Source organism: Eurytemora carolleeae, unplaced genomic scaffold (genome assembly GCF_000591075.1).
Source record: "Eurytemora carolleeae unplaced genomic scaffold, Eaff_2.0 scaffold23, whole genome shotgun sequence".
Classification (NCBI taxonomy): domain Eukaryota; kingdom Metazoa; phylum Arthropoda; class Copepoda; order Calanoida; family Temoridae; genus Eurytemora; species Eurytemora carolleeae.
Window position 1 is genome coordinate 379,285 of NW_019396045.1, and position 22,059 is coordinate 401,343.

The 22,059-nt window shown below is 31.8% G+C and overlaps 3 protein-coding genes across 4 annotated transcripts; 1 reads left to right on the top strand and 2 right to left on the bottom strand.

Moving 5' to 3' along the window:
• Positions 1 to 527: 527 nt before the first annotated feature.
• Positions 528 to 6,606, top strand: LOC111702318 (uncharacterized). Its single transcript, XM_023473966.1, has 4 exons — positions 528 to 635; positions 1,678 to 1,799; positions 3,007 to 3,122; positions 5,998 to 6,606. Exons 1-4 carry the CDS (start codon positions 558 to 560, stop codon positions 6,099 to 6,101), a joined length of 420 nt encoding a protein of 139 aa, XP_023329734.1. The 5' UTR covers positions 528 to 557; the 3' UTR covers positions 6,102 to 6,606.
• A 3,248-nt stretch (positions 6,607 to 9,854) lies between these two features.
• LOC111702211 (uncharacterized) lies at positions 9,855 to 12,225 on the bottom strand. 2 transcript variants are annotated; one of them, XM_023473827.1, is made up of 4 exons: positions 12,013 to 12,225; positions 11,396 to 11,807; positions 11,003 to 11,086; positions 9,855 to 10,091 (listed from the first exon to the last, which is right to left on the bottom strand). In XM_023473827.1, exons 1-4 carry the CDS (start codon positions 12,202 to 12,204, stop codon positions 9,982 to 9,984), a joined length of 798 nt encoding a protein of 265 aa, XP_023329595.1. In that variant the 5' UTR covers positions 12,205 to 12,225; the 3' UTR covers positions 9,855 to 9,981. The 2 variants fall into 2 exon arrangements, with proteins under 2 accessions (XP_023329595.1, XP_023329603.1); XM_023473835.1 differs by lacking the exon at positions 11,003 to 11,086.
• A 3,526-nt stretch (positions 12,226 to 15,751) lies between these two features.
• LOC111702184 (uncharacterized) lies at positions 15,752 to 21,770 on the bottom strand. Its single transcript, XM_023473797.1, has 7 exons — positions 21,697 to 21,770; positions 18,847 to 18,934; positions 17,908 to 17,954; positions 17,218 to 17,266; positions 16,742 to 16,837; positions 16,354 to 16,482; positions 15,752 to 16,242 (listed from the first exon to the last, which is right to left on the bottom strand). Exons 1-7 carry the CDS (start codon positions 21,726 to 21,728, stop codon positions 16,180 to 16,182), a joined length of 504 nt encoding a protein of 167 aa, XP_023329565.1. The 5' UTR covers positions 21,729 to 21,770; the 3' UTR covers positions 15,752 to 16,179.
• Between the last annotated feature and the right edge of the window lie 289 nt (positions 21,771 to 22,059).

A 22,059-nucleotide genomic window follows, 5' to 3' on the forward strand; every position in this document is an offset into this window, starting at 1 on the left:
GCGCGCAAAAGTGACTGCTCTAGTTTTCAGGAAATGTGTGGAGTGCAGGTCATTTTAGGGAGATTTCAATACCGCACGCACCCTGTAAATATAGATTAGTTACCAAATATAAAGATAGGGTGGTTACCAGAAAAATCGTTTTATTTTCCGCTTTTTTATATTTGAAATGCTATACTTTTTATATTTGAAATGTTATAATTTTTTGTAAAGAAATAGTTTTAAGCCATTCTATTCAGAGTAATTGATAATTTGTGTACAACATTTGATCAAAGATTATTTATTCAGATGATTTTTTTAAATTTTCTGTAACGAAACGAAACAAAGAAAATGTTATATTTTTAATTTGTAACTTTACCATTTGATGTTTTTGAAGTGCTTGAACCACAAACCTTGACAAAGGAACAGTTTTTTTTACAAATAATGTTATTTTTAACCCGATGACCCTGAAGCATTAAGGTTTAAGAGGGCGTCCATATAAAACCTTCTGTTTTCTCCAAACCATTAGTTTAAAGCAATCAAGCCGCAAAGAAAAGTCCAGATTTCTTACCAAAGAAAAAATGCGGGAACTTGTGTTTTTAGTAAATGTCGTCGTTTTCTTCGCTGTTTTTGTTCATTCCCAGGCTGAAGAAAATCAGGTATTACATTTTTCATTCTGACCTGAAAATCTTTTTTTCTCGTTTTAAGTATTCAAAACCTTTACTCTGACAAAAGATACTTCAACTAAACCGATTTACACAAAATTTAAAAACAAAACTTTTAAAACGATTTTGCAATAGTTTTTCTTTTTTTCTTTTGGTGTCATATCTTTTGTCAGAGTAAAATTTAAAAAAGCTTCAATTTTGAAATACGATAAATATTTCAGATTTCGGTGAGCTTGTAAAATTAGAAAATAAATGTTGCAAAACTATGGGAGGTCTCAAATTAGAAAATAAATGTTGAATAAGAAGAGGATGTTTATATTTGATGCTAGCTAAAGTTGCCGGTGTTGCCCGTGGAATTAAAAAAATAATTGAAATTTGTAAAATTTCGATTTTTTTAGTCTCACAGTCGTCTACCAATTCAATAACTACCAAAACTAAAGTTTTATGACTACGACAGTGTATTTGTAATTAGTATATAGTTTTTACAAAACCCGTCATTTTCTCATCTTTCTCTCAATAGTTTTCCAATCTTTGTTATTACATTGGGGAAAAAAACTATTTTTGAAATTACTTTGAAAAATGTTAAGCATTCGAGAACATTCTAACCGAGTCTAAAGGTTGTATTATGGTGTATTATTAAAAATTCCAGAAGAAATAAAGTTTCATAAATTATGTCTGGCTTTCATAGAGTTTTTAAGTTAAATGGCTTCCATAGCGATTCGCTCCGCTCTATTTCGCAATATTGACTTAAAGCCTATTGTTTCTCTGAATAAAAAAGTAAATTTTGAGGATTTTTCTGTATTAATGGTGGATTTCTAAAATTTGGTCTTTCAAAGCTTTAAAATGCTACAGAAAAAAAAACATTCCATATGTGGTCATTAGAGTTACCAAAAAAATCAGGCCTGATTTGTTTAATGTTTGACGTTTATCGGATTGAAAGACAAATGCTAAATTTACTTTAAAACTAGTAAAAGTATCTATTTTCTGCAAGTTTCTCCGGATGATATTTTTCAGGTTTAGAAAATTTTTATTTTAGGGTAATCACGTTGTTCATCGGAGGGAAACCCTGAAACCAGCTCATGGACCTCTATCTGGAGGACCTCATCATGGAGGTCCACATGGAGGTCCAAACCACGGCCCACATGGTGTTCATCCAGGGTAAGCTTTTTATCAATGTGATTCTAGAAAAAAAACGTTAGCTTAGATCATATATTTAGTAGGCATTTTGCTGGTGTATACATCAATACTTAATGATCTGAGAAATAGATAGATATTTCACCCTAAAATATTAACAAACAAAAACGAAAGTAAACAAAGAAAGCACTGGAAAAATAACTTGTTTTTAAGAATACATACACAAAAAACACCAATTTTCTAAAATTCTACAGTTTAGCCCAGCTTGCCTTCTGTACTTAACCTTTATATCTACTCTGTGACAAGAATCTATTTGATGGGCATAATTATTAAGCAAAATTTAAATTTTGAACTGAACCCATTAATTCAGATTAAGATCACGATTATGCTCGGAAAGTTAAAAAAGATATAAAATACAGAAACAGATCTTAAATTTGAACAGAGATGAGAATCATTTGGTTTTAAATCACGATCGTTTGATCTGCGGATACTTTTGATTTAAGGATCAATAACTCTGCTTTTAAGTTATGTTTTCATACAATGTATGTAAGAAAAGCATTTATGTCGTGAGCGTGTCAAATAAAAAAGTTTTCCTTACATCGAACATTTTTTTCTTGAGATTTTTTCTTATAAATAAAAAGTTAGGCTAATGTAAAAATGCTTCAGATAACTCTAAACACTTTTTATTTTTGTTAAACACTTTTTAGGTTGCGCTAGAAACTTTTTAGATGGTTCTAAAAACTTTTTAGATTGTTCTATAAACTTTTTAGATAAGTCTAAAAAACATTTTTGAATGCATGATGCATTTCCAACAGAATTTGCGCCAGTTCAAAATGCATTTGGTCATTTTCGATAAAACTTAAAATGACGCAAATTCTGTTAGAATCGGCTCACATTTAAAACTGCATTAGACCATAAATTTTTAGTTCAATCGGAAACGTTTTTAGAACAATTGAAAACAAATTTTCGTTGGCCTAACTTTCTATTTCTGAGAAAATTTCTCAAAGATTGATAGAAATATCAAAAAAAATGTTCGATGCAAGGAAAACAATTTTTTTTGTCTTACTCTCGTCTAAATGCTTTTCCTACAGTGTAATATTGTTACCATGTGGGATATCAAATAATGATTAAATTAATCTGCCGAGCAACAAAATATCTAGATATATAATTAAGTTTTACAAACCTTCAAATTAATTTTAGAAATATATGTATTAATTCAGTATTTGTTTAGGAAAAGTGGTGACCACTGCATCGTGAAGGGAAGCTACTGCCAGTGTCATTATTGTCGGTGTGAAAAGGGACAACTTCACTGTAAGGATCCTGAGGAGCATAAGAAACATGGATACGGTAATGCTACAAAAACACAAAAGGACTGTGTGCGTAATTTAAGTGACCCTTCAGGCAAAGATGGCAATGTTAGATTTACAACGGTGCCCTTTATACCTTTTATCTGATAAAAAATGTGGAAGACAAGTGTGTTTTTTCCATGAGTTTCTCCATTTTTTTATACAAGAAATGCGCCAGTCACTTTCGCAGAGAAATCGCAAATGAATATAAACAGGTTAAAGAAACAAATATATATACAAAGCTTTCAAGGGTACCGTTGTAAATCAGACATTGCCTTTTATTTGCATGGAAGGTCACTTGACGCTCACAGTCTCTTTAAACGGTTTGTGAACCTAATTTCATGGGATCCTCCATCTAAAGAGGTATATGCTCGGTTTAGACTTTTAATTACTTCTTTATAAAAGTGACTTTTTGCAGCAGAGTCACGGTTGAAAAAAATGAAAAATCAACTGTAAAACAGTAGAATATAGGAAAAAGACGATGATGTCCTTCGAAGAGTATAGCTTTGAATCGGGTCTGAAACTCTTTACATGGACGCCAGGAGGGTCACTTGAAGTCATGTATACTTTATTGGGATTGTTATGAAAAATTATAATTATGGATGATTTACTAAAAAAATTATTCAAATCAAAAACCGTTCTCACAAACTACCCCCCTGCACATTGTTATCAATCAATTACACTCCTTTGTTTAAGTCCTTGACTATTCCATGAATGAACTGATTAACCCTGTGTATTAATCTATACTAGAAGGGATACAAGTTCACACTGTTAAATTGGAACTGTCCATTCACCAGACCAATTCATTAATCAATTAATTGAATCGTCCATTCACCAGACCAATTCATTAATCCATTAATTGAACCGTCCATTCACCAGTCCAATTCATTAATCAATTAATTGAACCGTCCATTCACCATTCCAATTCATTAATAAATTAATTGAACCGTCCATTCACCAGTCCAATTCATTAATCAATTCATTGAACCGTCCATTCACCAGTCCATCCTATTAATCAATTAATTGAACCGTCCAATCACCAAACCAATTCATTAGTCAATTAATTGAACCGTCCATTCACTAGTCCAATTCATTAATCAATTCATTGAACCGTCCATTCACCAGTCCATCCTATTAATCAATTAATTGAACCGTCCAATCACCAAACAAATTCATTAGTCAATTAATTGAACCGTCCATTCACCAAACCAATTCATTAATCAATTAATTGAACTGTCCATTCACTAGTCCAATTCATTAGTCAATTAATTGAACCGTCCAATCACCAGTCCAATTCATTAGTCAATTAATTGAACCGTCCATTCACCAGTCCAATTCATTAATCAATTAATTGAACCGTCCATTCAACAGTCCAATTCATTAGTCAATTAATTGAACCGTCCATTCACCAGTCCAATTCATTAGTCAATTAATTGAACCCTCCATTCACCAGTCTAATTCATTAGTCAATTAATTGAACCGTCCATTCACCAGTCCAATTCATTAATCAATTAATTGAACTGTCCATTCACCAGTCCAATTCATTTGTCAATTAATCGAACCGTCCATTCACCAGTCCAATTCATTAGTCAATTAATTGAACCGTCCATTCACCAGTCCAATTCATTAATCAATTAATTGAACCGTCTATTCACCAGTCCAATTCATTAGTCAATTAATTGAATCGTCCATTCACCAGTCCAATTCATTAATCAATTAATTGAACCGTCCATTCACCAGTCCAATTCATTAGTCAAGTAATTGAACCGTCCATTCACCAAACCATCCTATTAGTCAATTAATTGAACTTTATTTTCTCCCAGACCAATTTATTAGTCAATTAATTGAATTTTCCATTCACCAGTCCAATTCATTAGTCAATTAATTGAACTGTCCATTCACCATACCAATTCACTAATCAATTAATTGAACCCTCCATTCACCAGTCCAATTCATTAATCAATTAATTTAACTGTATTTTCTCCCATACCAATTCATTAATCAATTAATTGAACTGTCCAGCCACCCAGACCAATTCATTTTTCAGTTAATAAAACTGTCCATCCACCCAGACCAATTCATTAGACAGTTAATAAAACTGTCCGTCTAAACCAATTCAATAATCAATTAATTGAACTTCCTCCGACACCAATTTTTTAGTCAATTAATCGAATTGTCCAGTGTCCATCCACCAGACCAATTCATTAATCTATTCATAAAACTGTCCGTCCAGACCAATTCATTAATCAATTTATAAAACTGTCCGCCGAGACAAATTCATTAATCTATTTATAAAACTGTCCGCCTAGACCAATTCATTAATCTATTTATAAAACTGTCCGCCTAGACCAATTCATTAATCAATTTATAAAACTGTCCGCCGAGACAAATTCATTAATCTATTTATAAAACAATTCATTAATCTATTTATAAAACTGTCCGCCTAGACCAATTCATTAATCTATTTATAAAACTGTCCGCCTAGACCAATTCATTAATCAATCTTATCTGATTATTCTCTTTAGATAAAATTTACTCAGATTCTTTTTAATTATAGAAATCTATTCAGGGCAACCTTTTGCCTCTAGTTTTATAGGAAAAATGATGAACCATAATGTTAGAGATGATTTTAAACTTTGGTGCATTGAAAGTATGTTGCACTTTTTTAAAAGCTTTTTCCTAATTCAATAATTAATATTTTATTAATTTTTTCATGTAATTCGGTTTTTTACACTTAAAAAATTAGATATTCTTAAGATGTTCAAAATGGTGCCAGTTTCAACTTTCCAATCATATGATAGAATTCGAATACCCCAAGTTAGGAATACTCGGAATTCCGATATTTTCCAATGGAATATATTGAATTTGTTGTTTAGGAAAACGATATTGCTATGGTAGCATGGAAGGAGAGCATTGTCATTGTGATTACTGCAAGTGCCGGCATGGTTACGGGCATGAAGGGTGGGCAGCATGTTATTAAGGAATGGTGTGCAGCGTGCCACTAAAATTATATGACGACGAGCATGCTCATTAATCTGGAAAACTGCCTCAAAAAATGGCATGTTTTTGGCATTCCATTCTTATTTACAAAAATAAGCAGAAAGAGTTTAAATTTTTGTACCAATCAATAATTTGTCGAAAACTATACTAAAATTTTAAAACACAAGACACAGTTACAATTATCCTATTTCTTTTTTATCAAACAACAAACCCCGCCCCCCCCCCATCCCCTCAACTAAAGACCCTCATGAATGCATTAAAATGTGTAAAACACATTTCTCTACTCTAAAACTTTTAACGATGAGGAAACAATTAAGTGATAATTGTTTAATTTGTTTCTAAATGTTAGACAATAGACATGAAGAGAATGTAAAATTATCTAATCATCAAAAAATGTTGATAATGAGACTGATTTCAGTAAATTTTACTTTTCAAACTCAAATTTCCTAAAATTAAAGCAACCCTGCTTCATTTATATCGTAATTATTGTTATTAATTCTTTATCATGGTTCTTTCCCAGACGGCATTTTGAATTGTTAGCTTTATAATAATTGTTAAAATTATTTTGATCATTAAGATATTTTAGACATTAATTGTATTTATTTTCGTTAAAAATATTTATTTATGTGTATGTATTTTTTATTTATATTAAATAAACAACTTATTTCTAAACTTAATCTGTCTGAGTGTCTGTTTGTTTGTAATTAATAAACGCCAAAACGGCTGAAATGATGAAGCCCAATTTTGTTCATGAAATATTTCTGAATAGTCAGAATTAAAAAAAGTTTCCGTAAAAAAATTCGATTTTTCACAATTCATGAAAAAATCGATAATTCCGCAAAAATTTGGTGTTATTGTTGTTAATTTTAAAAGAGAAAATTCTGCAGATAGAGAAACAATTAAAAGTTAAAATCAAAGATGGTTGCAAAGCTCCCTGAAAGCCTATAGTCATTTATATAACTCTTTGAAGATAACTTTTGCATCAAGAAAAGGCAACTAAAGAGCTGAAAATGTCAAATAAAAGTTAGTCCTGAAAAGCTTTGAACTAAAGTTTGTGCTGTATATATCTGTGGCTGTGAATGATGTGTAAAATTGAATTTAAAACTTTATAATTCCCTCCATCTCTAGTTTATATAGTTTTGTATATCAGAAAGAACAGAAAATAGTTCTATCTAAAGTTGGAGAACTTTAAGTGTGGAGATTATCCTTTTTATAAACTTGCTGAGCCCCCCCCCCCCCTGGACACATATCAGTACGTAACAATGGAGAGGATGTTTAAACACTTTAGTCCCCTGCAACCTTTCACCAGTCATTGGATGAATTTGAGAACTGCGGCTATACGGCTAAGTGACTAGGTTTAAACTGTAAAAAATGACAAGTTAAAGGGAATGACCGGCTATGTAAGGTAGTTGAACTGAGTATGCAGTGTTGTGGAAAACTTCTTTCGGATTCATTTGAGACATATTAAACTTTTTAAAGATCTGTAAATCCTGAGTTTGGGGGTAGATACGTTTTTAGAATTAGTTTTTTTTTAATTATTAAGTAACGACAACGAAAAATAAAGTAAAAATTATACAGTAATCTAATTAGATGGTTTCTCAAAAAGAAATTTGTCAATAAATTGATGCTAAATCGATTATTTCGTTTTCATTATTATATTGAATATCTTATCTTCTTTGAATTTATTCGCAGATTTCTTCAAATTCTTCAAATGTCGTCTTTTCAATAATTCTCGAAAATCTGCGAAAATTTATGTGAATAATGAGAAACCAAAATAATGAGAAATAGAACCTAATAATTGAACAAGATTACTTATTTTCGATGATAAGATTAATTTTTATTTTCTAAACATGTTCCTATACATGACGTTTGTAGGTTATTGTAGAACTTTTTTTACATTTTATGTCGTCGTTATTTAATAATTTAAAAAAACATATTCTGAAAACGTATCCACCCCCAAAGTAAGAGTTTTGAACGTTGAATTTGCGCTCAAACTCAGGATTTACAGATATTTAAAAAGTTTTATGTTTCAAATGAATCCGAAAGAAATTTTCCACAACACTACATACTCAGTTTAACTACCTTACATAGCCGGTCACTCCCTTTAAAGAGCAACCGATACGTTAAAGCAAGTTGCAGTTGACCAAATTTGGTTTTAGAGGCTGATGTCACAGCTCCGGTTAAAATAGATAAAAGAAAACAGAAAAAGAATGGTTTCAAACGATACTATATCATTGTTAAGTCTTCTTCATTACAAGAACCAGACCGACATCTAACCAGCTAGAGCGAGCTGTACGGTACATACAGTTTATACCAGGCTAGACGGGACAGTACATCAAATGAGCTAGGCCCTTCTAGGGTAATTCTAGTGATAACGTATTTTCTACTCTTTAGAATATCTCCTCTGTGTGTGTATTTAACCCTATCCCTGCTGAGCTCAAAATTTAAGACAGGCTATCGTAATGAGAACAAGTTTTAAAACCTGGGTTTCATTAATGGGGTCAGGCAGTTTTGTAAAAATCATATTTTTATTATGAACTATATTTTATTTAGTTTCTCTATATTACCCCTTTTTCCGAATCTCTCAGAATAGATCAAAATCTACAGAAATGTTAAGCCACCAAAGAGGAAATTCGGGAGTTTCGTTCAACGATACTCTTTTAAGTTTTGCCCTCAGGGGGTATCTGAAAGTCAGGATACTCAATTTGACCCCCTCTCTAAATCCCATGTTTGATGTCCAAATATGACAAATGATACATCATTGGAAAGCTTTTGCGTTCTACTGTAAGAATTTGCAAAAAATTTGCAAATTTGCCAAAAAAAAATTTTTTTTTAAATCCAGTTATATAGTAAACATATTTGCTAAAAAATATCTTCTCTGTAGATAGATCTTTTGTATTCAGAATGAACATTGTAAACTATAGCGTGTTTACTACTCCAAAGAATATTTCCTCTGTAACGAAATGTTTAGTATTCAGAGTGAACATGGTAAACTATAATGTGTTTACTACTCTATAGAATATTTCCTCTGTAGATAGATGTTTAGTATTCAGAGTGAACATGGTAAACTATAGTGTGTTTACTACTCTATAGAATATTTCCTCTGTAACTAGATGTTTAGTATTCAGAGTGAACATGGTAAACTATAGTGTGTTTAATACTCTGTAGAATATCTCCTCTGTAACTAGTTATTTAGTATTCAGAATGAACATGGTAAACTATAGTGTGTTTACAACTCTATAGAATATTTACTCTGTAACTAGATGTTTAGTATTCAGAGTGAACATGGTATAAGATAGGGTTGCTGACGATACTACTTTTTCTAAAGGTGTGTTCAGGATATATTAAGCAAAAATTTGGATGTTTTTCTTTAAAAATAAAAAAATATTGCTGTTTTTCATTCTTTTTTAATGAACTTTATCTTACAGGGCACATCTATAAAATTTACAGCTAAGCCATTTACATTACTAATTTTGTAAAAATAGTTTTTATCAATACTGTACAATGTAAACCAAGATGTGCACGATCTCAAACAAAAATCGAGCAGTATTTTGCCAATTACTCTTTTTAAACAAGTGCGTTGTGACACTTGCGACAATTTGATGACTAACTTTTAGAGGTGTCTTTACCTAATTAAATAATACTATATTAAACAGAATATGATCAGATTTTCTTTATTTGTTAAATCAAATATGACATTTTTAAAAATTTTATTTCTAATAAAAATCACAGTATCAAGGTACTGACATTATTTGATGTTTTATGAAAACAAACAATTTTAAATAATCCTTAAGCCATAAGAATTGACAATGAGCGACTGATTAACACTCTGATTTTCTGGATTTTTCTGAATATCGTTTTCAATGCACACAACTGCTGTATCCTCCTTTTATCCCGTACCCATGCTGACACTTGCAAAAATCACAATTGCAAAATTCTCCCTCTGCTTCGCCGTAACAATACTTTTTACCTAAAAAATACTATGAATTTTAAGTTAAACGACAAAAACTCAAACGTTAGATTTCATGTCTCTGTAACCTGATGATGATATTTTAAACGTAGATTGTTTGATATAACAGAATTCATAGTTTGAAATATCTAAGGTCTATGGCATTCGGGTGCAAGAATATAAAATTTAAAAATCAGAGTTTGTGGCATACTCTCAATTCCCAATCCTTATATCTTTGCAATCTCATGTCGCAGGTTTAATCTAAAAGTTCTGCTAGGTCAAATAGTCAAAACTTGAAATACCAAGGTTTGCACCATCTGGTAGCAAAGATATAGAGATGAAAAAATTTAAGTGTTCTCTATCTTTAAGTTTTTTTTGTTTTTGTTTTTTAATATTTTCTATTTCAGCCAGAAAACCTAGTTAGCTGGTGTTGACTCATAAAATAAAAAATAATAGGGCTTTCTGTATATTAAGATATATAAAGAAAGTATTAAGAAAAGATGCTGTAGTAGTACAAGAGCAGAGTAAAATTGGAAAACGAACAAGGTTTACACATTGTTTTTTTTCATGTCAATAAAAAAGACGATAATAAATCCATATCGTTTTAAGTAAAAATACAAAATCTTTCTTTAATTCCAAGTTCACACAAATTTGTTTACTTTGGAGGATTTTATTCAGATATCTTTAATGAAAAAATCTAATTTTACCGATGGAATGTTTGTGAGAAGCTTATTTTAATGTAGATAAATTGGATTCAATGAAATATGAATTTTATACTTTTCCTTGTCCATCTTTAATAAAAAAAACAAAACAATATAAACCAAAGAATGTTTTACAAAATTCTTTCTGTATTTTTTAGTTTTCACTTTTAAAAAAGTTACAAAATGGAAAAATTCTATTCCAGGTAAAAGTAAAAATAAAATGGCTCCTACCTACAGCATCGTTTCTAGCGGTAATAGACTCAAGGATTGAACCCATTCTTTGCATTAGAACTTGGCTAAACGACCGCCCTTCACCTGTACACAATACATACAATAAGAGGAGCACCCCTTTTTTACTCTTTTGATATTTTAGCGATTTTTTGCGATTAAGGAGAAAATATTTAAAATCTCAATCCTCAAAATGAGATGAAAAAAATTTGGCTTAAAAAGAGGTTTGTTCCTTGTAGACTTAATAATAACTTGTGAATTTTTGCAATGGAGACATTTAAGAAAATTAGGGGAACTTTAAACTGTACACTCTTGTGAATCAAACATACCACTCTTTTTTAGAAAGGGGATGACTTAAATAATGTCTAGATTCCCTTTAAGTAAATAAACACCTACCATAGCCTTCATAGTAGTCTTTGCAGGTAACATGTCCCTTCTCACACTTGCAGTAGTGACACATACAGTAAGATCCCTTAGTATCACACTGCTGCACCACGTGGGTCACGTGGACGGGAGGCGCGGGCGGATGATGTACTGGCACGGAAGAGTGATGTACTTGTGCGGCAGAGTGAGCAGAGTAGCTAGGGGAATAGCTTGGCGCTGCGTACAACGGTGTGTTATCGACTACTGGTACATAGACTGGTGGGAGGGACTTGTACTCAGGTTTGTACTCTGGCTCATAATCAACGTATTTTTCTTCTTCCTCACCACCTCCGAGCAGATTAAATGTTCTCGCTGCAAATCCAAACTTTTCTACAAGTTCATCTGGATTGGAACTACTGTGTATAGGGATCCAGTCACTTCGTGCCTAGATGATGACAATATTTCTTTAGTACAATTCTTTTTAAAAGAAACAATTAAATCTAATAACTCTTTTTTAACCATTGAAATGCAAAGTTCACAATTTACAATACACTTGAAAGTTCAAATCATTTGGAAGAACCCCCTTGAAAGGAGAATAACCTCCTGAAAAATTATCAAAGGAAGACTTATAAAAAACGATTTTATTCTACCTCAATACCATCTTTAATGATCTCTTTAAACTCCTGAAGACTCCTCTCAGTATCATCTCTGCTCTCATCACTACCTGGAGATCCCTCAACCTCCTTCTCCTCCCTGTACTCATACTCTTGCTGGGACTCATAGCTAGCCTGGACCAGGGTGAAGGATACAGTAGCAACAAGAGTGCAGATACTTACCATCATCCTTTCATCAACTGCAGAGTATATCTACCATCAAACCTTTTATACAATTAAAGATATCAAAACCCAAACCCGGAAGTAAAAAGTCAAACAAACGAAATGTCGACAAACAAAATAATTAAAATTCAGACTGAAGAGACAAATAAAATCTCTAAAAAATTAAAAAATGAATATTGAAAATTTAAATTTCGCCGACTATTTTTAGCCGGAATAGTTAGGATGAACGAAAACCTTTAATCTGACCTTCCCAGATTATATTGATTCTGTTGAATTTCATGGAATAGATTAAACACTGTTCAACTCCCGTCTACTTTACCCTCTTCAATCTCCATCCTATCCCCTCTTCTTATATACTTTATTTTCATCAATCTCTAAGGAAAATGTTTTTTTTTTTACATTCTTCTGTGACGAATAAGAAGAGCTCTAACTTTAGGTTTTTCTTTGTAAACAAACAATGTTTAGTAAGCATGATTTCAATTTTTACGATAGAGGTTAGAGTTTACAATTTACAAGTTCCTGAACAATTAACAAGTTCCTGAACTGTCCTTACAAGCCGAAGTGAAATGCAAACAGCCCGTACCTATCCCCGAATATTGTAATTAGTTCCACAATTCCGTGCCATCTTTTATGCCTTTTGTTCCTTCTTATTAATTTAATCCCTTTTTTCTCTAAGTCCTTTTCTTCTCACACAAAACTTGAGTTAAATAGGTTTTGCATTAATCGGATTAATTTCAGACATAAGTCATCAAAAACGCTTTATGGACCTTAAAACTTGTACATTAAAACGTCTTGCAAAATAAAGATTTTTAAATGAATTTTCAAAATATCTACCTTGAATGGGGTTAAATGGTTACAAATCTAAATACTCTTTAACCAGTACATCCGAGCACTTCTAACTACAATTCATTCCCATTCTTTTTAATTTGCACTCCATTTCTCGTTCTCTTTCCCTTTCCACTTCCTTCTCAGCTTCCCTTCCTTTTCTCTTCTCTTTTCTTTACATTTTCCCTTTCTAATTCCCCTCCCCTTTCCACTTCCTTTCCCGTTCTCTTTCCTTTTCAGTTTCCCTTTTTCCCCCTTCGCTTTCACTTCCTTTTCCGTTTCCCTTTCTAATTCCCTTTCCACTTCCTTTCCCATTCTCTTTCCTTTACAGTTCCCCTTTTTTCCCCCTTCGCTTTTCACTTCCTTTTCTGTTTCCCTTCTATCCTCTTCTCTTTCCTTTGCAGTTTCAATTTCTAATTCCCCTTCCCTTTCCACTTCCGTTTCCATTTCCACACCTTTCCGTTTCGGCCCCTTCCCAGTTCCTTTCCACTAGCCCTTCACCTCCCTTTTTCCCTTACCCTTCCTTTTCTCTTTCTCCTATTTTTTAATCTAATTTTTCCCCACCCTTTACTCATCCACTTGCTCTATCTATCTATTTACTTCTATGTAAAGTAAGTTAGAAAGTGTACAAGTATTGGAAAAGAATTCTATCTATTGTGTGTTCATCCATTAAACTAAAGATAGGGACACAAAACCATGAAACTTTACAGAGAATCAATTCTTCTTAATCTAGCGGAAAATCTGTCCTGTACAAAGGGGTCGTCCATATATAAGCGACTGTAAGTGTAACTCCAAGTGACCGTGCAAAAATGACTATGCCCGATTCACAAAGGTACCATAGTAATCTTTATCTGATCCATAATGTGGGAGATATTGCCATTTTCCTCTGTTTAAAAATTTTCTTTTGATAATGTCACTTTTGTAAAGAAAGCACAAATGTATATAATAAGTTTTCGAATGATAATATATAAACATTGATACCTAATTCATACTTGTCGATAAGACAAATATTTTAAGGGTATCGTTTTGAATCGGGCATTGCCATCTCTGCATAGAGGGTCACTTGATATTTGGCTTACAGTCTCTTTAACCCAGAGTACAACGTATCCTGTGTATAGATCAAGGCATCATTAAATAAAACCGTTTTTTTCCGCAGAAAGTCTCCTCCAAACCATGAACTTTAATCTATATTTAGCTTAAACAATAAACAACATGAGCAGCGGAACCATCCGAAAACTGTTTCTTAAATAAAGGGTAGATAGAAAGATATTTATCATTAAAGTATATACTTTCACATAGATATATTCTTTAAGCTAACACTTTAATGACGGGATTTGGTACAAATATTTTTCTCTAGTTTTTGTCCACAAAAAGTAATCGAACTATAAGATTTTATAAATCAATAAATTCATATTTAACCCTATATGCATTTTTTCAAGTTTTTTTTTTTTGAAGTAAAAAGCAAAAGTACTCTTTAAAACTTTGTTCGGATATTAATGAGGAATTTATCGGTAATTTTCTATTTTGAAAGGAGTAGAATTCTGACTCCCTTTCTCGAGTGATGTCTCCGTAGCAGATATAAAGAAGCCACAATTGAATTTTATCTTCCTAGAAAAGAAGAATTAGGATATATCATTCATCTTTGATCAGACAAAGGTTTAAAGAGAAAATAAAATGTGACTCAAAGTCACGTCCACCTTCCTTTAATCTTTTCTTAATCAAAGTATTTTTGTAAAGGAATTGAGTCTTTGCCACAAACTCTGATTTCATAATCACTATATCTTTGGAACCAAATGTTGCAGACCTTAGATATTTCAAACTATGAATTCTGTTAGATCCAATAATCTGAGTTTGAAATATCAAAGGTTTACAACATCGAGTTCTTGAGATATTGAGGTTTAAATATTTGATTTTGTTCTCAATCCCTATAAACATCTTCTTCTAGATAATAATATTCTGTGCGCATATATTTTCAACTAGGAGTAGAGCTCCAGAGTGAAAACCTATTTTTCTTCTATTCATCGACTTAAACTTCTTCTTTCCTTTCATGCTTAACATTTCAATTTTCTCCTCAGCTCTTTACAACCCTTTCCTTGCCAATTCTCCATTCAGTCAGTGTCGGCCATTAGGTTAATATGTACAGGTATTTATGGATATTTACCATTAGGTTAATATGTACAGATATTTATGGATATTTACCATTAGGTTAATATGTACAGCTATTTATGGATATATACCATTAGGTTAATATGTACAGCTATTGATGGATATTTACCATTAGGTTAATATGTACAGCTATTGATGGATATTTACCATTAGGTTAATATGTACAGGTATTTATGGATATATACCATTAGGTTAATATGTACAGCTATTTATGGATATATACCATTAGGTTAATATGTACAGGTATTTATGGATGTATACCATTAGGTTAATATGTACAGGTATTTATGGATATTACCATTAGGTTAATATGTACAGGTATTTATGGATATATACCATTAGGTTAATATGTACAGGTGTTTATGGATATTTACCATTATGTTAATATGTACAGCTATTTATGGATAGGCAGTAATTTATTACATATGTAATAAATGCGTTACTTTGAAAGTATTTCTAAGTACAGGGTTATCTATAACCCAAAGGTCTCAAACTCTGTCTTCTCTACCTTACATTGGTAAACCTGGTCTGATAATAAATAGAGTCTGCAATCTGCATTCAACTTATCTTTATTTATGTGTACAGGTAAATAAGTTGACCGTTTATGCGTTAACAAACTATAACGAACATATATTTACAGGTTGCAATGTTTTAGTACTATTCCTTTATTTAATACATATATATAATACATATAGTTAAAGCAAATAAATTTACAATGATTTAAATAGTAATGATTTGGAACCAGATTTAATGAATACCGAGACCGCTTGTTTAACTAGTTCTCTGGGTCAGGATGAAGAGGAGTGGTTCGATTCCATCTAAGTAGTTCAACTACTTCGGCAATTTATTAGTTTTGGTCCTTGTAAGAATTAAATACTGATTAAAGTACGTTCATCATATCATTTGTAACATGGTTCTGAGTAAGTTTTGAAAGACGTGTTCAGAATTACAAAGATGCTATTGCTTCGTGCGCAATGCCGCTGAATACTGTCATGAAAATACAACAGCGGATCGTCTTCCGCCATATAATCTTCCGTAGTTCGTCACTCCAGCCTGAAAAATAAAATACATAGAAAACCAATAAAGTAATATATACTGTGCAATTTGTTCTAGCTGCCTAAAAGTCGGCCAGTTACTTTAAAATAAGTTTCTGTGACGTTTTACCTCTCTCAAATTTCTCAGTATTTCATCAGGTATATGCCGAGGCGCTTCTCCAGAGATCTCTGACCTCCTTCTCCTGTCTTGTCTCATGTTCATTACATCCTCTCCACCCTCAGCAATAGCTTGCATTGCCTTCAATACAGTGGTCCCCATAAAACGATGGAGTTTAAGACAAAAGATATGATTTTATAGTGGAATGAATGAATGGCAATTGTGCATGAGTAAGCAAAAACTAATAAGTTGATTTGAAAGCTGTACAATACAAATTCTTCGCTTTATAGCGACATGCAATACAATTGAATATTTCTTTAATGTCATCTACACATTCTAAAGTTTTATGTGGATCAAAGTACACAAAAGGAAAAAAATATATAATAAACATTTCTTTCACCTGTATTTGTTGTATATTAAACTCTGTGGGAGTTTGGGGACTAAATTTCTTTTTTATTATATCAGACACAGAGCTACGCCTTCTCTTCTCATTTATCTAAAATTATCAAATGAAATTTTTTTTTAAAATCTCTGGCAGTTTTAAATTGTTGAATAGGTTGCTCAAAATACCAATGGCAAAAAAAACAAATGAAAGGTAATCCTCACAAAACTATGTTATCAGAGCGAAACTTTTTTTATCTTAAACCAGTGATATCAGACTTTAGGCATTATAAACTTTCTGCAGTTCATAAGTTTATACAAATGAGTTCAGACATAATTTCAACCTCTTGTCATTTTTTTATTTGAAATTCAATATACTTGAGTGAAAAAATCGGTCTTTTTCGAAAACGCCAAATTTAATTCTTTATCATGATTTTAATACTTTTCAAAATTTAATAACTATCGCAGAATTGGGGGAAAAAATTGGAATCTTACTTGTTTCTGTGGTAGTTTGTCGAAGTAAATATTTGGACAGTTAATTAATCTAAATTTATATTATCAAGTTATTATTTTTAAATAATTAATATTTGGACAGGTTATTAATCTAAATTTATATTATCAAGTTATTATTTTTAAATAATTAATATTTGGACAGTTTATTAATCTAAACTTATATTATCAAGTTATTATTTTTAAATAATTAATATTCAAACAGTTTATTAATCTAAAGGAATTGAGTTTTAGCCACAAATTTAAATGTTCTAATCCCTATCTTTGCAATTCGATGGTGTAAACCTGTGATATTTTAAACTACAGCTATTTGATCAAACAGATATCATAGTTTGAAATATCTAAGATCTACGACATCTGGTCACAAAGATATAGGGGTTAAAAATCAGAGTTTTTGGCAAAGACTCAATTCCTTTATATTATCAAATTAAATAGTTGAAATAATTAATTTACACATTAGATAAAATGCAACTTAAATTTAGACTTTAAAGTTAAAAGTAAGTATCCCTCCGTCTAAAGTTTATGTCCGATTCCAAATGTTACCCTCTCTCTCTACCTCTTGAGGAAGATATTACTTTTTTTATCTTTAAACGTGTTAAATTCTGATAATTTCCTTTAATGTTGCAGTAACATCAATAAAATGAAAAGTAACTTTTGATTAAAGAATGCATTAACCTGATAACAAAATCTGCCTGTTCCTGAGATAAAGTTCGATTCAAAGTCTAAAAAAAGTGTTATGAAAATGCAAAAGAAAAGTCAAAAAGTTTATCCGTAAGTATCTATAGTAAGCAAATCTTTCCATACCCCCCAAGGAGGGGTATTTAAGGGGGGGGGGGATGACTGGTTTTTGGTCACAATTCTCTGGAAAATGCATATGTCTTGTGTTTCATGGCAAGAATTGACAACATAAGTATATTCTGATAATCTTTTCATTTAGAAACATTGTATGAATTGTATTTTGCATTGATTTATAATGATTTCAATTTATAATTACTTTTCCTGATCTATTATCCTGGAATGGATCCTGTAAACCCGCAATATATTTAGAGCTATTTCGGGAGAAAAACAAATATTTTATAGCATAAGTGAAAGAAAGCACCGCGGTTTCGAGATAATCTAAATATATAAATAGAGTCTAAAAACCATTAATTTAAGATGTAGGGGCGCCACACGCCCGCCCATGTATTGGTTTGGGCTCTGATTTGTGTATAAAATACCCATTTTAAGAGTTTTCACGGAAATTCCCAGTTTTCCGTCAACTTTTAGAACTGCAATATAACATTACGATGACTTGGAGACTTCTCTACAAAAAAATACTCAAGGGAACAAGCCTTATTCGACTCGAATTAGAGGTTTCTGGTATAAACTCAATATTGCTCCCCCCTCCCTCCCCTAATACAGGGGGGTGCCCCGTGATATCATTTTCTTAGATTTTAATTGTCAACTGATATTAAATATATTATTCAGCCAAAAATGTCTTTATTATATTAAATTGATTTTTAGTAAGGGTTAGGGCTTGTTTTAAGTTAATCCGTTTCGGGTCCAACGAGTTTTATGTCATTTAGACAGTTTTTTTTTTACTGTAGTAACCCTGTATTTAAATAATTAATCTACCGGTCGTTCACTCGAATCCTGTTCGTGGTTTTCATCCTCATCCATCATATTCTCCAGAATTGAATTCTGAACTTCTGCTCCAGATTTACTGAAAATAAGGTTATCTTTAAATATTGAATGCTATGAAGATTATTGTGAAACTATGGTTCACTTATCTGATACAAATATTGGATGCTGTTAAAATTTTAGTGAAACTATGGTTCACTTATCTGATAATAATATTGGATGCTGTTAAAATTTTAGTGAAACTATGATTCACTTATCTGATAATAATATTGGATGCTGTTAAAATTATTATATAACTATGGTTTACTTATCTGATAATAATATTAGATGCTGTTAAAATTATTATATAACTATGGTTCACTTATCTGATAATAATATTGGATGCTATTAAAATTATTATATAACTATGGTTCACTTATCTGATAATAATATTAGATGCATTACAAATTATTATATAACTATGGTTCACTTATCTGATACAAATATTGGATGCTGTTAAAATTATTAGTGAAACTATGGTTCACTTATCTGATAATAATATTGGATGCTGTTAAAATTATTATATAACTATGGTTCACTTATCTAATAATAATATTGGATGCTGTTAAAATTATTATATAACTATGGTTCACTTATCTGATACAAATATTGGATGCTGTTAAAATTTTAGTGAAACTATGGTTCACTTATCTGATAATAATATTGGATGCTATTAAAATTATTATATAACTATGGTTCACTTATCTGATAATAATATTGGATGCTATTAAAATTATTGTGAAACTATGGTTCACTTTTCTGAAAAAATGCTCTAATCCAACAAATTGCAACGGTCCAAAAGTTTTCTTTAATACATTATAAATTATAATTAAAAATTAACCGAATTAAACTAAATAATGTTTGAGATATCGAAAAACAAACTAATGGACTGTATTTAGCGTTTAAAGATGTACCCCGATCGACCTCCCCGGCATTAAGACCACTTTTTTCAAATTTTTACTTTCTTTTATTCATGATTCTCTAAAACTTTAAACTTGTTTCTTTCGTTCCGATTATCAAATAAGCCGTTAAAAGACTTTATTAAAGAAAGACAACTTAATTTTAACTTTGAATCGTCATATTTAAAGAGTTTCAAGTCGTCGCTATAGCGGTGTTTCTATTCCAGAGTTTTATCGGTACCACTTTACTTTATCATGTTTAAGGTTTTAATTTAATTCACACTTTTCAATGTTCACTATAAACTCTATACTGAGTCAGATATACACAAGGAAACCGGCACAATTTGTTTATTTAATGTTTCATTTTTATATTTTCAAAAGTTTACGAAGCCGACAAAGGTTAAGAAGTTTATCTTTTTCATTTAAAGAAAAATCCGCCAACATGACGATATTCTCATATTTTACGATACAATTTTGCAATGCAAATAAACATCTGATCAAGAGAAATAAATACTTTTATACATTTATATATATATATATATATATATATATTAGAGGATTTTTTAAAGAAAAAGGTAAAAAACTAGACGGCATAAAATTAGTAATAGACATCAACATAAAGATAAGCAAGTGTTTGGTAAGATAGTTTCTAAAAAGGAGACTTTTCTTCAGATATAGGTAGAACCCTGTAAAGAGGGGGGCATGCGGTCATGTGTCCAGCTAGACCACGTTCGAACCCAGGTATATTTAGCAGAACCCTGTTCAAACCCAGGTATATTTAGCAGAACCCTGTTCGAACCCAGGTATATTTAGAAGAACCCTGTTAGAACCCAGGTATATTTAGCAGAAGCCTGCTCGAACCCAGGTATATTTAGCAGAACCCTGTTCGAACCCAGGTATATTTATCAGAACCCTGCTCGAACCCAGGTATAGTTAGCAGAACCCTGCTGGAACCCAGGTATAGTTAGCAGAACCCTGTTCGAACCCAGGTATATTTAGCAGAACCCTGTTCTAACCCAGGTATAGTTAGCAGAACCCTGCTCGAACCCAGATATAGTTAGCAGAACCCTGCTCGAACCCAGGTATAGTTAGCAGAACCCTGCTCGAACCCAGGTATAGTTAGCAGAACCCTGTTCGAACCCAGGTATAGTTAGCAGAACCCTGCTCGAACCCAGATATAGTCAGCAGAACCCTGTTCGAACCCAAAGGAATCGGCGTAGAATTATACTAACGTTTTAAATTTGGATTATAACGGTTTACTTTGAACGCCATATAAAGCGTACTGCAGAAGGTTTCTTAAAAACAGACATTTTGGTTTAATAATTAACTAATAAACTCACTTTATAGCTATTATTGAAACCTTTGATGACGGACATATCTTTATCTATCTCACTGAAAATCTTGTGCCTGAAGTCGTTTTTTTCAATTTAATACAAAAATAAAGAACTACTCTCACTAAAGGAATTGAGTCTTTGCTTCAAACTCTGATTTTTTATTCTATATATAAATTTGGCTTGTCTGTCTGTTTGTTCGTCTGTTTGTTTGTATCCAATAAACGTCATAACGACTGAACCGGTCGGGCCCGATTTTTTTGTGGGATCACGTGACCACAGGGAAGGTTTACGAATGATAAAAATTTTAAAAAAATGTGTTTTAAGGGTTTTTAATTTTGTAAAAAAATTTAAATTCTTTAAATCCGTGAATTTTTTTTAAAAATCCGCAAAATTTTTTTCTTCTTTGTTTTAAAATGTAAACAAAAAGAACGTGTTCACAATTTAAATAGAAGATGGGCGCCCTAAAAGCCTAGTCCTTATTTATCTTTGCAACCCAAAGATATATGGTGTGCAAAGATATATGGATTAGAAAATTTTAGTTTGTTGCAAGACTCCATTTCGTAATTGAATACCTGAAATATCTCAAATCGGAAGAAGTCTCCATTATATTCTCCTGATTATATTCTGATGGATAGACAGCGTAGCAATCTCTGGTCATTTAGATATTTAAGAATCAGATCGTGCATTGAGTGAACCAACAAGTTGTTTTAAATTACTGTTTACATAGTTTTGAGCAAGGTTATTTAGTAAGGTTGCTTACTCTCAATAGGCTCCAATGCACGGAATATGTCGTCTCCAAAGCATTGAGTAGTGAAAACCGTAAATGGCGTTAGGTGTGTGCTTAGGGAGACGGTTTGCGTGTATAAAACCTGTCCGTGCACCTTCAAACCCTCTTCCGAAGAACACTGCCCCAAGATCAATAAAGTAATTTACGG